The 19,092-nt window shown below is 43.8% G+C and overlaps 1 protein-coding gene across 3 annotated transcripts in view; it reads right to left on the bottom strand.

The window, feature by feature from the left end:
• The window catches only part of LOC137423917 (uncharacterized), a 216,932-nt gene that overhangs the window by 24,775 nt on the left and 173,065 nt on the right, over positions 1-19,092 (bottom strand). For all 3 annotated transcript variants that reach the window (XM_068111451.2, XM_068111449.2, XM_068111450.2), the window contains 2 exons: positions 15,033-15,297; positions 8,909-9,021 (listed from right to left, as the gene is read on the bottom strand). In XM_068111451.2, the coding sequence (XP_067967552.1) occupies positions 8,909-9,021; positions 15,033-15,297 (378 nt within the window). The remainder of the gene's footprint in view (positions 1-8,908; positions 9,022-15,032; positions 15,298-19,092) is intronic.

The raw sequence follows: 19,092 nt of genomic DNA, 5'->3' as shown, positions 1-19,092 counted from the left end.
TTGAAATCAACGATCGTTTCGAAAATAAATGTTTTGGTAGAATTATATAAAGCAACAAGAAAGAGCAATCAGAGATTGCAGACTCCCACCGGGATATGTTTGTGTGGTGTCTTTTGTGTGACGTTTGTTACTCCCGCGAGGGAGCAATGCATTCGATCGTGTCCGTGTGTGTGTGTGTGTTCGTGTGTTTGTGAACAAGATATCTGGAAAAGTTCTGAACGGATTTGGATGAAAGTTGGTGGGATGATTGCCCTTGGGATAAGGAAGAATTGATTAGTTTTTGGTGAAGCTCAGGATATTATTCCGGATCCAGGAATTTTTTGAAGGATTGTTTACCATTGGAAGATAGGGCTCATTTTTTTTTAACATTATCTTCTATATATTCTATATTTAACATTGTGATATGAAAATAGTTTTCATATTTGTTGTAAATGTAGTTTAAACTCGTGGTTATGCGTTAGAGCAGTGTATTTTGTTAGTAACGTCGTCTTCAAGGTTCTTTTTTTTTCTAATAAAGACATATTCTGTCATTTTAAAACCACCAAAGTGTGTATTCGGTTCCCCGTTTCATAAAATGTATCGTTTGATACGTATAATGCTTTAAAACCGTTTTTTTTTTGTTTTTTTTTACCTCAGAAGAGATATCAACATTTGCCTCAGCGAATGTCAATCGCGGTGTCAGTATTTGATGAACTTATAAAGACCTAGGTGAGTTATAAGTGTGACAAGCATGTGCACGGGATTCTTCCCAGAAGAATGAGTGGTCGCATTAGCTTGTACGACTTAAAATGAGCGAGTTTTGTTTTGACGTTTGGGCCAGTTTTACATGTCGTATCCCTAAGGAATGAAACGACGTTTTTTCCTGGCTTACAATTTTATTTGAAGTCACACATGCCTCAAAATACACTCACTTATATAGAATTGAACGCTGAATCCGAAAATGGAAGTGAAATTGCATTGTTTTTTTTAAACATTATTTTCTATATATTCTAAATATATATATCTGTGCAGTGTCTGTCTTGTGTTGTCTTGTCTTGTGTTGTCACTGAACTACTCCTTCAAACTTTTGTGAAATCGTACTATTCCAACTTGACCCACGGCGGGAGTATGCGCTCTACTGAGTGGCGTTCCAGTTTCGTGTTGTTTCGGATAAGGTTCGTTTTTCTATCCAAGATAGCTGTCAAACCATGTAACCTATGACATCACCATTTTCAAATTGTATGCAGCAATGTTGTGAGATGATATTTATAAAACTTTGCATCGATAGGGTAAGCACTTTTAGAGAAACAATCTTTGAGCGTTTTCCTTAAATCCAATATGGCTACCAAATCATGTGACCAATGATGGTGTTTTTTCTTCAACATTATATCCCCATGGGTAGTCAAACATATGGTTAAAATTTCGCATCGATCTGTTCAGTGGCAGATTCAGAGAAGAATAATAATTTCATTGATGCAGTTTTTGCATAAAATCCAATATGGCTGCCAGACCATGTGACCTATGACAATTGTTTTCAAACGTTATTCCCCAAAGCTAGTATATCATGTGTGTAGAGTTTCGCATTGATCTAGTAAGCCATTCTAGAAAAAAAATTTTTTTGAAGGTTTTCATTTTCAATCCAATACTGCTGCCAAACCACAAGACCGATGATGTCATCAATTTAATTCTCACACACAATTATTGTGTAGGTCACACTCAAGAAATTTCAAACAGATTCCAGCGTTCTACTTGTCTAATTATGACATCATAATGATGCCACTGGTGGCCATGTTTCTAACATATGCTAATTATTAACATATGTTATTCCCCAAGGGGAGTACTTGACAATGAGCCATGGTTTAATTTTTTTCCATGGAGCGGTTCGAAGATATAGAGGTCCAATTTTTTATGGTATTTCCAAGATTTCGCCCATACCACGTGACCTATGACGTCATGATTATCATTTTAAAAGTATATAGAAGGAGGCGTTCCTATGGTGACATTTTTTTGTCAATCGGACCAACAATTGCAGAAAAAAAGCAAACTCACGTTCTGTGCTGACAAACAGACAAACAAACAGACAGACAAACAGACAGACAAACAAACAAACAAACAGACAGACAAACAAACAGACAAACAAACAGACAAACGAACAGACAAACAGACAAACAAACAAAGAGACAAACAAACAAACAGAAGACAAGCAAACAGACAAACAAACAAACAGACAGACAAACAGACAGACAGACAGACAAACAGACAGACAGACAAACAAACAGATGAAAAATTGGTCAGAGACCGAAGACTTGCCGGAATGTACTTTTTTATCGGCCATTTTGGATCAAGTTTTTCGGTTTTTCCAAGATGGCGGCCGAACCGCGTGACCAATGACGTCATCATTATTTGTTTTAAAAACTAATTTATTCCTAGATTATGCTCAATAAATTTCATCTTAATCGGATGAAGTTTTGTACTTGTCGAATTATGACGTCATAATGGAGGCACCTATGACATCATCATTAACATATTTTATTCCCCATGTAGAGTTCTTTACAATGAGCCATGTCTCAATTTTTTCTATTCATCACTTTCGGAGATATAAAGGTGCAAAGTTTTTCGGTTTTTCCAAGATGGCGGCCGAACCACGTGACCGATGACGTCATCATTTTTTTTTTTCTCCACCAGTTTATGCCGACATGGCGCTCAAGAAATTGCATCTTGATTGGATGAAGTTTTGTACTTGGCGAATTATCGAATTATGACGTCATAATGGAGGCCTTGGGCCGAGAGAGTTAAAAATTGGGCACAGTCTATTCCAGGGCAAGACAAATATGTGTGTAAAGTATTGCGAGTCTATGTGCAACGGTGTAGACATAGTACTGCGCACAAACAGACAAACTAACAAATGAAAAATCGGTCAGAGACTGAGGACTTGCCGGAATTTACTTTTATCGGCCATTTAGGACAAATATGGCGGCCGAACCACGTGACCGATGACGTCATCATTCACATATTGTATTCCCCATGGAGAGTTCTTTACAATGAGCCATGTCTCAATTTTTTCTATTCAGCACTTGCGGAGATATAGAGGTGCTAAGTTTTTTGGTTTTCCAAGATGGCGGCCGAACAACGTGACCGATGACGTCATCAATTGGGCACAGTCTATTCCAGGGCAAGACAAATATGTGTGTAAAGTTTGGCGATTCTACGTGCAACGGTGTAGACGTAGTGCTGCGCACAAACAGACAGACAAACAGATGAAAAATCGGTCAGAGACCGAGGACTTTCCGGAATGTACTTTTTTATCAGCCATTTTGGACAAATATGGAGGCTGAACCACGTGACCGATGACGTCATCATTATTTCTTTTCTTAACTAATTTATTCCTTGATGATGCTCAATAAATTTCATGTTGATCAGATGAAGTTTTGTACTTGTCGAATTAGGACGTCATAATGGAGGCACCTATGACATCATCATTAACATATTTTATTCCCCATGGAGAGTTCTTTACAATGAGCCATGTCTGAATTTTTTCTATTCAGCACTTTCATAGATATAGAGGTGCAATTTTTTTCGGTTTTTCCAAGATGGCGGCCGAACCACGTGACCGATGACGTCATGAATTGGGCATTAGTCTATTCCAGGGCAAGACAAATATGTGTGTAAAGTTTGGCGATTCTAAGTGCAACGGTGTAGACGTAGTGCTGCGCACAAACAGACAGACAAACAGACAGACAGACAAACCAACCGATCAACATACTTGCCAGAATCTTTTCCAGCAAGTAACAAGAAATATGTCGTGCATATCACGATACTTGCGAAATCCCTAAAATAGGTTGTTGGCCTATGATGACCTCAAACATAATTGGTTGAATTCAGTGACCAGATATGCAAATTCCTCTTCAAATTTCAAAGAAATTGGATGAAAATTGAGGATTTTAGAAATTTGGCCTATGTTGATCTTTTGGCCTATGTTGACCTCAAATATTATAAATATTATAATATTTGAGGTCAACATTGGCCAAATTTCTGTAAATTAGACCATCGACCTGCAGCACCATCGACTGCAGCACCATCGACCTGCATAGTGCTTACCATCAGGTACCCATAAGGAACCAAGACAAGCCCTATACGGCCTTCAAATCGAGCGAAAGTCTTTACCAGTTCATGTGAGTCCCATTTGGCATCAGGAACGGTGTAACTTGCTTCCAACGCATCATGGACTCCTTTATCAAGGAACAGAAACTCTCTGGAACATTCGCTTGCCTAGACAATCTGACTATCTGTGGCATGACACAAACCGAGCATGATGTCAACCTGAAGCAGTTCCTCAAAGCAGCCGAAAGGAAGAACATCGGCTATAAGTGTGTGTTTTCGACCACTAAACTAACTATACTGGGCTATGTAGTAGAGGAGGGTCAAATGCGGCCAGACGCTGAGCGTCTTTGGCCCCTGCGAGAGCTACCCGTGCGGCATAACATGAAGTCCCCCCGCTGGATCCTCGGACTTTTTGCCTACTACTCTCAGTGGATTCACAACTATTCAAGCAAAATTTGTCCCCTCAGTGCCACAAAAGCTTTCCCCATCTCGGAGTAGGCTGAAACCACATTCCACCAACTCAAACGGGACAATGAAGTCAGTGGTCAACGCAATCGACGAGTCAATACCCTTTGAAGTTGAGACCGACGCATCCGAGTTTGCTATCGCAACAACGCTTAACCAGGCGGGGCATCCAGTAGCCTTTTTCTCCCGCACACACCAAGGATCCGAAAAACGTCATGCATCGGTCAAAAAGGAAGCTAAGGCTATCATCGAAACTGTCCGCCACTGGAGACACTACCTGACGGGAAGGCACTTTACACTGAAGACTGACTAACGCTCTGTCAGCTACATGTTTGACAAAGATCATGCGTTGGCATCATGCGTTGGCGTTGATCATGCGTTGGCGATCATGGTTTCATGATCATGAAAGGCAAGATAAAAAACAACAAGATCATGCGTTGGCGCATATAGATCTTAGACTATTATCTTCTTCTTTACTTTTCTATCAATGCAGCTCTTTTATTTGGCCTGGCCTCGATGAGGTCGACATAGTCTGTGCGTGGAGCCTTCTACATAAAAAAAAAGAAAAAAGTTAGTCTGTGCCTGGAGCCTTCTACATAAAAAAGAAAGAAAAAAGTTATCCTGCTTAGATTTTGATATTATCTACCGTCCGGGAAAAGAAAACATACCTCCTGACGCATTCTCAAGGTCATACTGCTCATCTACATGCCTGGACCATCGTTCACTAGACGACCTCCACCAGTCCCTATGTCACCCAGAAATCACACGCATGTACCACTTCGTGAAATCTCGAAACCTACCTTATTCGGTGGAAGACATTTGACGGATGACCGGCTTGTGCAGAACCTGTGCAGAGTGCAAACCCCGGTTCTATCAGCCAGAAAGGGCCCACCTCATAAAAGCCACCCAGCCATTCGAACACCTTAACATAGGTTTTAAGGTACCTTTGCCAAGCACTGACAAAAACCAGTTCTTCCTCACTATCATCGATGAGTACTCGAGATTCCCCTTTGTGTTCCCATGTGCGAACATGACAAGTTATACGGTGATAGATTGCCTTTGCCAACTTTTCGCCCTCTTTGGAATGCCCGCCTACATCCATTCGGACCGGGGACCGTCGTTCATGAGCCGAGAGCTCGTTGAATTCCTGACAAGTAAAGGCATCTCCAGCAGCAGAACCACTAGCTACAACCCACAGGGTAACGGAAAAGCTGAACGTTACAATGGAACAGTATGGAAGGCTATCACCATGGCCCTGAGGTCATGCCAAATGCCTACCCAGTGTTGGCAAACTGTCTTGCCTGATGCCTTACACTCTATCCGCTCTCTCTTGTCAACAGCTACTAACGCTACCCCACACGAAACACTGCTAAGTTCTATTCGCCGCTCCGCAACCAGTAGCTCGGTACCGACTTGGCTATCCATGCCTGGACCTGTCCTACTCAAAAGACATGTGCGCCAGAGTAAGACGGAGGAACCACTGATCAACCAAGTGGAACTCCTACAGGCAAATCCGCAGTACGCCCAGGTCTGCTATCCAGACGGCAAGGAAACCACTATATCCCTCCGACTTTTGCCGCCGACTGGAGACACAAAGGGATGGGAGCAACAGAACAAGGCACCGTGCGACTCGGAGAATGGGGTTGGCAGAGATTTGACTGCATCGGACGATCCTAGCTCCGCACCCACCGAAGTCTCTGGAGATGCTACTGAACAACAGCCGCTACGACAATCACAATGTGCCTGGCAGGCCCCAACCGTCTGGGCCTCTGAGTAGTGTTTTTCTAAGCAAGGGGAGAATGACATAATTCCAGTTGTCTTGATACCTCACTTTCTGTGTCCTCACTTCCTGTGTTCTGGGATCGTTACTGTATAAAAGCGGGTCAGCCGACCACATGCAGGCTGCCTACGATCCACTCCATGCTACGTTCCCTCTTAAGGACTTCAAGCCCTGCTCAGGCTTCTTCTTGTGCACCTGGCCACCATTGTGTTGATTAAAGCCTACCTAAAGGCCTACTTGTCTTTTCTGCTCTGCTCTGCCACAACAGTCATCATTGATCATACCCTTCCTCCCTTCCATGGTACACTGAATCTTGAGGTGAGGCAGTTGCCCTGAAACAACTTGCTTTCGCCTCCTGGAAGGCAAATCCAACTGGAGGCAATATCAGTTCTTTCCATGAAGCTCTGAACAAGTGTGTGGATCAAACGAAGAAAACCTTAAAAAACAGAAGAGTTGGCTCGCACCAAGTTCTTTTCAAGGCTGCACGGGCTAAGTATTCTGTGAATATCATCTATTTATGAAATTATCCAAGCAGAAACTGCTAATTACCTGCCCCCTCCCTCCCAACCCTTTCACTTTTTTCCTCTCAAACCTTCTCTGTGCACAATATGTAGTTGACCACAAGAAAAGCTGCCATGCACTTCTGTGGGAAACCACCAAATAATTATTGGTGGTTGAATTCAGTGACCAGATAAGCAAATCCTCTTCAAATTTCAAAGCAATTGTACGAAAATTGAGGATTTTAGAAATTTGACAAAGTTGGTGACCTTTGGCCTATATTGACATTTTGACCACAAAAACAATAGGCTTCTTTCTTATGACCAACTCTACCATTTGGTGAAGTTTCATGAAGATCGGTTGAAAATTGTGACCTGTAGGCGACTGACATACAGACAAACAGACAGACAAACAGACAAACAGAATAACGCACAAGACCAACCAATATACTTGAAAAATCTTCGATTTTCGCAAGTAACAAACAGATCCAAATGCAATACCCTCCCTCCTCTGGCGAGGATGATTAGTAAAGTAAAACTTGATATCTGATGTTGATGATGCTAGCATAATTTCAGAAATAAGGTTTACCTTGAGCTGACAGCTTAACATCCACAAGAGTGCAAGAAAACGGGACAGTTGATATCATGTCTTCTCTGAAGCCTGATCTGAAGCCTTTCATGGATGATCTCCCATGAAACACTAGACCAAAAAAAACGAAACAAGTACAGATACATTCAAAGTACACCACCCGCATGCCAAATAAATAAATAACATATCCTCCAGCGTGCGACATCGCTGGGGTGCCTCAGGCGCTCGGCAATGCTGCCATGCAGCACATAGAGACGGAATTGGGAGGGATATATATATATATATATTTTTGGTATACAACATCGAGGCTCGTGAAAGAGCTAACATGTACAGACGATCCCAGAACAACTTGCTTTCTTGACAACTTGATTGGTGTAAAATAATTGATTGATGAATTGATTAATTGCATAATTAAAATAAATAAGTAGGAACCGTAAAATAATTAATTTCTTAATCAATTGGTTAATAGCATACCTAAACCACCACCATTTAATCTGAATCTGTAATTTAGAATTTTATTGAATAATTAAAAATTATTTTTTCTATTTTTTATTTATTTATTTATTTATTATTTTTATAATATTTTATATTTTACTAGCAGAAGTACCCGGCATTGCCGGGCGGGGGAGGGGAGGGGAGGGGAACGGGGAGGAGGGGAAGGGAGGGGAACGGGGGGGAGGGGAGGGGAACGGGGGGAGGGGAGAAGAGTGGGAGGGGGAGGGGGGGATGGGGAGGGTGAGGGATGGTAGGGGGTGGGAGGGGGGGAGGGGATGGGAGGGAGGAGAGGGGGGAGGGGGGAGGGGGGGATTGATAATATTTTATATATAAAATATATTTATATGATAATTTATATATTATTATATATTTTATATATATAATAATAAATTTATAATATTTTATAATATTTTTTATTTTATTTTATTTAAAAAAAAACAAACTATTCGATTGATGAATTGATTAAATCAATAAATCAAAAATACCCTTTACAGCCAAATCACTTGGTCATTGTCATGTCCAAATATCAGCTTCCTAGCTCAAAAGGTGCCTGAAATATTGCCCAGATGAGAAAGAAAATAAATAAGTACTTAATAAATCGGTAATAATTAAGTAATTAATCAATTAATTGAGTCATCAAAAAATAATGATACTGCTTTTGCCAAAGCTTGTGCTCACTATTGTGCCCAAATTTCAGCTTTCTAGCTCAAAGGATGGCTGAGATATTGCCCGGACAAACAAACAACAAAACAAAGAAACAAACAAATGGAGTAAACACTGAGTACTCCCATTCAGCGCGTGTCATCGCCGGGTCCCCTTTGCATTGGTGCCCGGCGATGACGTCATGCAGTGCCTGGAGATGGAATAGGAAAGGATCAGTGTACAAAAAAAACCCCAAAAAAAAAAAACGGACACCTCCGGGATGAGCATGCTAACAAAAAGGAAACATCACAGTGTTGCATTGACAACCGGCAGTATATTAGAGGTTCCAAAAATAATCACCTTGCGACCAACGCTGCATCCGGCAACAGAACCCAGGAACAGACCTGCAGTACCAGTTAAAACTGCAAGAATGATGTTTACTGTGCACCGACCACATTCATCTTCTTCAAAAGCTGGATGCACACACCAAAAAAACCCAAAAACATTAGCTTGATAAATACAAAATCAACAAGATCCACCAAAAAGGAAAATGATAAAAACTGCCTTTCCAGTTCAGTACTAAAAGACAACAAGCATGCACTAGAGGGAAAGGAATGCCCTTCATTAACAACTAAAGCATACATTATATGGATACAATAGTGAAAGACAGCTTTCCTTGTAAAGTGTTCACCTCTTTGTTCTAAAACAACGTGCTGCCGATTTGTTATGTGGATCACTGCACTGTTGTACATACGGCCTACCTAAACAGACAAATGATTGGATTACCAGTCATGCCACAAACATAGTCACTTACACATTGGTATTCCGGGCCTGACGGTCATGAGCTCTCCTGCTGCCCTCCGTAAATTTAAACATTTTTGGGAAGTGTTTACTTCTTTAAAACAGGCCCATTAGACCAGGAGCCCAGAAGGTTTATTCAAGTGAAAAGCGCCGAAGCAACTGACCACGTGGGTTGAAAGGGTTCTACCTCCACATCACCAAAATGCATTGCTGCCGGGTCAGGGCCGGTGCCTTCCCCCCCCAAATCGCCCAAAATAGGGACGCCATTACCGAAAATCCTATTTTCATCAATATCTGGAAAACTATACATGGCGGTATCACAAATCTGGTGTCTACACCCATGTTTTCATGGTCAATCATTATAAAAATGCATTTCTCCTTAGCCAGGGTTGTGTCTTTCCCGCCCAAAAGCACCCAAAGTAAGGAAACCATTGCTGAAAATCCTATTTCCCTCAATATCTGGACAACTATACATGGGAGTATCACAAATCTGCTGTCTACACCCATGTTTTCATGGTCAATCATTACAAAAATGCATTTCTCCTTAGCCAGGGTTGTGTCTTTCCTGCCCAAAAGCACCCAAAGTAAGGAAACCATTGCTGAAAATCCTATTTCCCTCAATATCTGGAAAACTATACATGGGAGTATCACAAATCTGCTGTCTACACCCATGTTTTCATGGTCAATCATTACAAAAATGCAGTTTTCTCCTTAGTAAGGGTCATATTTTTCCCACCCAAAAGCGCCCAAAGTAAGGAAACAATTGCCAAAATCCTACTTTCCTCAATATCTGGAAAACTATATATGAGAATATCACAAATGATGTGTCTACACCTAAGTTTTCATGGATAATCATTACATTGAGAAAATTATTGTAGTGTTTCTAAACTATGTATTTCATCCAGAAATGTTCCTATCAGAGTTAGATCACCGTGTGTTTGTGGTTGCAGTTGAAGCAAATAATGAACACTTTGTCTTATTTTGTTATTTCCAGATCATGGCAAAAAACAACCCTGCTTGCATGATTTGCAGAGAGACAGAAGAGGAGGACCCTGGCCTCAAGTCTTTCACTTTGGAAATCTGGGAAACAGCTAAAAATGCTGCGAGACGTCGAATGGCAGTGCAAAGTGACAAGTTTTCCAGCATTTTTTTTTTTTTTTTTTTTTTGTATACTGAATCGAGGCTCGTGAAAGAGCTAACATTTACTTCACAAACAAATCAACCAGACAAACAAAATATATAAAAAGAGGGAGCGGAAAACAAGATGGGGAGAGAAGGGGAAGCACACAAACACAACATTTGAGAGCAGGGAGATGTGTGGAAGGGAGAGGGCTTGGGGGGAGGAGGCGTGGGAAGGGGGGGGTGGGGGGGGGGGAGGGAGAAGTATAAAACACAAGGACACCAAGGACTTCTAGGACAGAAGTTGGTATTTCAAAAAAGTGGAATTGGGGTGAAATTAGCAGGGGTAGAAAAGATCAAGGTTTTGGATGGGGGAAGATAAGAGATGGTGGTGAACAGCTGTTTTAAAGACCTGGAGGGTGGAGTGGGATTGAAGAGAGTGAGGGAGTTTGTTCCAGAGGCGGGAGAAAAGAGGAATGAAGGAGTGAAGGTGAGCAGAGAGTCTTGATTTTGGCAGTTTGACCATAAGAGGGTTGCAGGCAGATCTTGTGCGACCTGTAGGAATATTTGCGGGACAGAGCCCAGAGAGAGCTGGGGGGGGCAAGGCCAGAGAGGAGTCGGTAGAAGACGGAAAGACCACCAACCTGCCTGCGGTGAGTGAGTGAGAGGCCCTTGGAGTTAGCTTCATCGTGGGAGATTCCAATGATTCTGAATGCTTTCGTTTCAACAGCGTGAAGACGAGCTAGGTGTGAGGCAGGAGCACCAGCCCAGAGGGGAGAGCAGTATTCCATTGAGCTGCGGATGAAAGCCTTGTATGTGGTGAGGAGCTCAGGTGTGCCAAGGAAGGACTTCGCACGACGGAGGATGCCCAGTCGGCGACTGGCTTTGGAGGCCAGATTTGAAATGTGGTTTTCCCAGGAAAGATCATGGCAGATAGTGAGACCCAAAAGCTTGAGTGACAGAACTTCTTGGAGAGGATTATTCAGAAAGTGGATGGGAGGGTTGTCCAGTCGGTCTTTTCGGAGAGACATCGTAAGAGTGTGAGATTTGTCAGGATTGAAAGACATGTTCCACTTGTTTTCCCAGTCTGTGATTTTGTCCAGGTCTGCAGAGAGTGAGGAGGCTGCAGACTGCCGATCTGAGGGATGAAGAATGGAGCGACAGAGAGTAGAGTCATCAGCAAAGAGATACAGAGGATTTTCAAGAGAGTCAGAGAGATCATTGATGAAGACCAGAAAAAGCACAGGGCCCAGAACGCTGCCTTGTGGAACTCCAGCCTGAACAGGAAGAGGAGATGAGAGAAACCCATTCAGGGCCACATGTTGACTGCGACTAGAGAGGAAGTCGGCCAGCCATGCATGGCGATTTCCATGGATACCAAAAGAGGAGAGTTTGGTGAGCAGAGTGGGATGCCAGACCGTATCGAAGGCACGTGATATGTCAAGGGAGACTGCTCTAATTTCCTGTTTGGCATTGAGGACCTCCATCCATTGTTGAGAAAGCAGAAGCAGCATGTCCAGAGTAGAGTGTCCAGGTCTGAAACCAAATTGATCAGACTTCAGAAGAGATCATCAAGACTATGGCACCAGAAGGCAAATATTACCACTCAGTTTGTCTCAGTCGATTTTGTGCTGTTAAGAGACAAGCACCACCTACCGAGGAACCTTCTGAACCACCCCGCAAAGCCACTCGCTCAAGTTTCAGTCATCCGTCCAGCAACACAAGGGGTGTCCTTGGACCGGAATGCCTTTTCTGTAGAAAGATCAGAAAGAAAAGGTCACAAAAATATGAACCCCTCAGCCAATGTATGACAACAGACGGGATTAAGGCAATCATGCTTGCTGCCAATGGACAGGGTGATGGCAGGATTATTGCACTTGGTGTAGATTTAATTGCAAAAGAAGAAAAATACCATAACAGTTGTCCCCGTGACTTTGTGCGGCAGAATGCGACACACACGCAAGAAGAGGAAGCATCCAATCGGAAGACGCATGCTGAAGCCTTCCAAAAATTGTCAATGTTCCTCGAGAATGAAGTCATCAATAACAAAACTCCCATATTGGCAACAGTAATTTTCACTTTGTACAAAGAAGAGTTTCTTTCCATTGGAGGAATTGGAGGAGGTTTCCTTACTTTGGGTGCTTTTGGGCGGGAAAAATATGACCCTTGCTAAGGAGAAAACTGCATTTTTGTAATGATTGACCATGAAAACATGGGTGTAGACAGCAGATTTGTCTACACCCATGTTTGTGATACACCCATGTTTGTGACAGCAGATTTGTGATACTCCCATGTATAGTTGTCCAGATATTGAGGGACATAGGATTTTCAGCAATGGTTTCCTTACTTTGGGCACTTTGGGTGCTTTTTGGTGGGAAAGACACAACCCTGGCTAAGGAGAAATGCATTTTTATAATGATTGACCATGAAAACATGGGTGTAGACACCAGATTTGTGATACTGCAATGTATAGTTTTCCAGATATTGATGAAAATAGGATTTTTGGTAATGGCGTCCCTGTTTTGGGCGATTTGGGCGGGAAGGCACTGGCCCTGACCCGGCAGCAATGCATTTTTGTGATGTGGGGGTAGAACCCTTTCAACCCACGTGGTCAATTGCTTCGGCGCTTTTCACTTGAATAAACCTTCTGGGCTCCTGGTCTACATCCAAGTTTCTTGCTCTTAACAGAACAACAAAAAAAATCTTGAGAAATGTATAATCATGGCAGCTTCAAAAGTAGACTGTATTCTACCTATCCTGGGCCTGTCTGAGATAGGAGCATTTTTTGTGGTTAAAATATCACAACTACACACAAATCCTTCTGCACAAAGAACAATGACATTACCAAGCTCAAAAATTGAACAGCATTGTGTGGTTTATTGTTTGACATGGAAGAATCATACCGATAATAGTGTGGATTCATGGTATGGACCTCAAACATCTGGAACCTTCGCTAAAACCTGATTGATCTCTCCATACAGGTTGCATCTCACAAACCAGACCTAATCTGCTTAACAGAAACTTTCCTCTTTCAAGACGTCTCAGACTCCTTCGGATCTCTTCCTGGTTACTCTCTCATCCGGTATGATACACCTGAGCCTCGTCCTGGTGGTGGGGTTGCTATCTTTAGCAAAAACTTTCTTCCTCACTCTCCTTGCACTGCCCTCTCTCCACCTCACCCCCAGGAGTACCTCTGGCTATGGTTTCCCCTCCGCTCCCACCTTTTGTTCATATGTGTTTTGCACCGTCCACTAAACAGTGATGGCTCCATTTACATCTCGCTGTCCCACAACATGGACCAATTTCTATCTACTCATCCCAACTCTCTCTTCCTCATATGTGGCGAATTCAACTGTCATCATGCCAGCTGGCTGGGTGTGGGTACCTCTCTCACCAGCCATGGCTCCTCAGCAAAGGACTTCTGCGACTCACTGGGACGGACAAAATCTGTCAATTTCCCGACCCGGATCTCAGTCAATGGAGTATCTTCTCTTCTAAACTTAGTTATGACTAACTTCCCTACAAATGTCTGCTGCTCTTCTTCTGCTCCAATTGGTTCATTTTACCACATGCTTGTTAAAGTGGACATCTCTCTGGCCATTCTCAGAGAGCCTCCTCAGCGTCGACGAGTCTGGCATTTCACTCAGACTTACTGGCATGGTCTTCAAGCAGCCATCAATCATCTGGACTGGTCTCCCATGCCTATTGACACTGACATCAACTCATCCTGGGAATTCTTCCAAAGAAAACTGCTCTCTCTCTCTCTCATGCACAGATTTATCCCATCTAGTTATCAATTATCATACCCTTACTCCCGTCCATGGTACACTGAATCTTGTGGTGAGGCAGTTGCCCTGAAACAACTTGCTTTCGCCTCCTGGAAGGCAAATCCAACTGGAAGCAATCTCAGTTCTTTCCATAAAGCTCTGAACAAGTGTGTGGATCAAAGGGGGAAAAACCCCTTAAAAAAACATAAGAGTTGGCTCGCCCAAGTCCTTTTCAAGACTGCACGGGCTAAGTATTCTGTGAATATCATCTGTTTAGGAAATTATCCAAGCACAAACTGCTAATTACCTGTCCCCTCCCTCCCAACCCTTTCACTTTTTTCCTCTCAAACCTTCTGTGTGCACAATATGTAATTGACCGCAAGAAAAGCTGCCATGCACTTCTGTGGGAAAAGCTCCAAACAGGAAAAAAAAACACGTTTCATTATGAATGGGAATTCAAAATTATTTGTACATCTGCCACTCACAATTCACCCCCAAGGATCAAGTGTGCTTGTTCTGCCAATTCGGTTGGTGACAGGAATCGCATGAATAATTCCACCTTTTCCTTTCTCAGAGACAGACATTCTCACGGCAAGCTGCTGCAAGTTCAAAGGCCAACACAAAGGCTTCTCAAGAAGAGTGAATATTTTATGACGAGTCATGGAGGAGAGTGCATCATACGGAGATCGATATGTTCTGTGGTTTTGTTGAACAGCTGTGCGAGGGATATCAAATCGATAAAACTTATGAACATTTATACCATTTGTAGCTTTAAAACCATCGTCCAAGTCTCACACCTGCAAGTGCTTTTGCTTGTGCAGACGTCTTGTTCGGCTTCCATTTGCACTTCCTCCGCCATTTTCTGTAGGAATGCTTTCGCTTGGCTTTACGCACTTGCTGATTGCATTTCAGCTCTGTGCACACTAAGATGTGATCAAATATCTTGTCCAGTATGCAGTGACTTGCTGGGTCATTATGAAGCACATCCAAGCTGTTCTGCAGTTCTTGAAAGAATGTTTTCTGCCACCTCCATCTCCACTCCACACAGTTATGTTCACCTGCCTAAACAGAAAACCAAAAGTAATGCAAACTTTGTACAAAACACATTTTTCACAATTAAAGAGTGAAAATGCAACAATAAAGTAACCGAAAGCAACTATCTACCATATAACCACCTTTAGAGGCAATTTTTCCCCGCAGAGCAGGGGTTGGCCTTTTTTGGGCACCGTGGTCCCCTTTTTGAAGCAATGTTTTATAGCCAGATGCCCTTCCTTCCGCCAACACTGTGAGTCACCCCTTGTGACACACAGGGAATTACCAGTGAACTGGTACTCAATTTGCCGACCTTGGAAGGATGACAGGCCGAGTCAACCCCCCTGGCGTTAATTCAGTGATCAATCAGGATTCGAACCCAGGATCCGAGGATCCTAAGCCGGCACCCTAACCACTAAGCCAAGTTCCCTATGTGATTGATCCTTTGTCCCATATGGCACCGTAATCGACACTAGTGAGAATGGCAATTAAAGCACATTAACCCTTTGAGTACGGATGACGTCCGCTCCGCAACCCGTGAAAAAGTTTTATGTACGGATGACGTTACTACACGTCATCGACTATACCTATAAATAGATCGTCAGTACGTGGTTGCATTCCCGTACCAAAATGCCAAATTAATTCCGTAGCGGGTTTTTTTTTATCAAAAACAAAAATCCCGTACTCAAATGGTTAAATAATAATAATAAAACCAACCAGAAGCCAGTTCTGAGCACTGCCGATAGGACGGCAACCAGCTACATCACCACACACTGCCGAAGACACACCCCGAGGAGCCTTGATTGGCCAGGACGGAGCAAGAAGGCACTCACTGATTGGTGAAAGAAGGCCGAGGAGGCAGCAGCGCGCTGATTGGCAAGGTACGACCGATGATGCCAGAGGCAGACTGCGCGATGAGTGGTGGAGAGCTAAGCCTGTTTTGTTGGCCGGCGGGGATTTGAGGAGAGGCACCAATGACGTGACGGGACCAACAAAAGAGAACGAAAACGGACATCTTGTCTGTCTCTGTCTCTGTCTGTCTGTCTGTCTGTCTGTCTCTCTCTCTCTCTCTCTCTCTCTCTCTCTCTCTCTCTCTCTCTCTCTCCTCGCTTTCGCCTTCCTCTTGGTTCCTGATAGGCAGGAACAGGGCGAGCGCGCCCATCGCGTTCTTCTCCTTTCTGCATCTCACTCACCTCTGGCCCTCGACTCTTGCTGACGGTGGTCCTTTGATGAACGACGAGCTGGATTTCACCGACGCGGCTGAGAGGCAAGCTGCACGCCTGCCGTTCGAGACGGACTGTGAGGCCTGCTTCATGCCGGCGCGCGCAGCCTGGTGAACCAAGGGGACTGCGGGCTTCCTTCCCGCCAAGCACAGTGCCAGGTCCGGAAGGCGCGCTTGGGGCCAACACCCTTCCTGACGAGATACACCAGCCCATCTAAGCGAAGTAGACCAAATAATCACACCATTATTTTCCAACGTTACTTTATCCCTCGTCTGTGTGTAAGTCTGGTGTTGGGGACATCCCGTTTAGGACTTTAGTTTACCTTCGTGTTTCTTGTTATCGGCATTCCGTTTTAATAAACATGTTTATTTTTATACATTTTAAACCTGTTTTTCGTTTGAGTTATTTTCTTTGCAGGCTTTGGGACTGCCGGTGGACAACAGGTAAGACCCTTCGTCTTCTCCTCCCCTTTCTTCCTCTGGCACATATAGTAAAATCCGCATTTGATGAGTCGCCTCGGAGTTAAAAGCTTGCTTTGGCTATCCGTGATCCCTGTGGTGTTCACCTGGGTAATCACACAACAATATATACATATATATATTATATATATATTGTTACGGATCCGGGGGACGGCACTCCCGTTAGCAAGGGGGGGTTAATCCCCTTGTCCTGTTAAGCTGGCCATCTCCGCCGGTCCTGGAAGTATGACGTCACTTCCTGTCGGTGGTGAGTAGGGTTGTAAGCCCAAACCGTCCTACTACCTAATTACCACCACCAATCCGTAAGCGAGGAGATACTCCCACCCGGGCCGCAGCGTGATTGGATGCGCCGAGCAAAGCGAGCTGCGACTCGGGCCGTTAACAAGAGACTAAACCCGATTATAGCGTTGGCCGAATCGTGCCACAGGTACTCAATCGAAAGAAAGGACGCAGACGATCGAATAAGAGAAAACCCAGAAAATAAGAAGAACAAAGAGTGGGTTTATTAACTATATACAAAAACCCAAAGAAGATGAAACGAAAGTAATATACAGAAGAAGAAGAAGAGCAAAAGGACACAGGGCAAGCCTTAAGACAGACTTATATTATAACCCCGGACAAAACAAACAGACTCACACGAACAGGGAATGGCAGGAAAGAATGGCTGGAAGGAGGAGAAGGTCCAGGCAGACGGCAGGGCAGGAAGGTCCGGGCAAATGCACAGCGTCGAGGTTGGCTCCGGTCCACGCTCCGGGCTCGAGGCGAAACCCGGCGGCAGCTGCACGTATATTTTCACGAGGGCTGACAATGTCAATATATCGCGTAATGTCAGCGGATCCACTCTTCTGCCTCATGATCCTTCGCACTCATCTCCCTCTCACTCATCTCTTGAAACTCCCTCACAGCTGCTTTTATTGTCCGTTGTTGTAACAAGCCGCCGGCTCCGATGACACGCCTACCGGTCGGCTCACCTCGGCGCTGGTTGGCCGGCAAAGGCTCGCTGGCTCCACCTCTGATGGTGAGTTGACGTGCCACACCTTGTTCTGGTGCCCGCCCCCTTTTTCCTCGGCTTGAGACCGCGTGCGTAATGGTGGTTTGGTGCCAGCAAACCGCCCAAGGCAAACGGCAGCGAACGCTGCCCTACCACTACTGCACTTTGAAGAGCGGGAGACGATTGGGGAAATTGAAAGGGGCCTATCTTATTTGATTAATGCAACGCAGATTCAACTATTGGGAACAGATCCTTAACTGAAACACATAATAATGAGATAACTACAGAGAGGTCCTGTGGTGCTCTACGTGTTGTACATGGACTAACTAGGGTGCGATCTTTAATAAAGCCAATTAATGGGGATATTTGCAGGGGATCATTTAGTAAAATTTAAAAAGAGAATGTTTATAAAAACCGTAACAATATATATATATATATATATATATATATATATATATATATATATATATATATATATATATATATATATATTGTTACGGGACTGCGGCGAGGATGTTGTTTGCCGAGCGGATGGCCGCCGCGCCCGAACAGTTACCCCGACTAACCCGATTCCTGAACGTTGGCCGAATCGCGCCACAGATATTCAATGGGGAAAAGACTAAAACGAAGATGTAAAGAAGAAAGAAAGGCAAAGGGTAAGAAATACAAATATTATTTATTTACTATTTACACAATTGAGAGAAACCAAGGAAGAAGGAAGGATAAGAAAATAAAATACAGAAGAGGAAAGGTGACACAGTGAAAATCACTAGCTTATCTAACAGTCTTAATTAACCCAGGGACAAGACAAACAGAACAAACTCACGTACAAGAATGGGGAAATTGCAGGCAGGAATGACAGGAGGTGGGTGGCTGGAGGGGGAGGAAGGCACGGAGCTGGCTGGAGCTTGATCCCGCACGGGACGTCGGCCTGGACCTCGACGGCCGCCGATGCCACCGATCCTGTCGTGTGCGCGGGTAACGGGTCGGAGCTGCTTGGTGGGGCCAACGCTGCTGGTGGGGGGTCTGGCGTGACGGGTTCCCTCTCCCTCTCTCACAAACTCCAGGACTCTTTCTCTCTTTCTTAGTCCAACCCAGTCCAACAACTTCCTCTCTTGCTTGGCCCAACTCT

This window comes from Myxine glutinosa, chromosome 3 (genome assembly GCF_964187855.1).
Source record: "Myxine glutinosa chromosome 3, kmMyxGlut1.1, whole genome shotgun sequence".
Lineage (NCBI taxonomy): Eukaryota > Metazoa > Chordata > Myxini > Myxiniformes > Myxinidae > Myxine > Myxine glutinosa.
The sequence above is the reverse complement of the archived record's forward strand: the minus strand, read 5'-3'. Positions and strand labels throughout refer to the sequence as shown.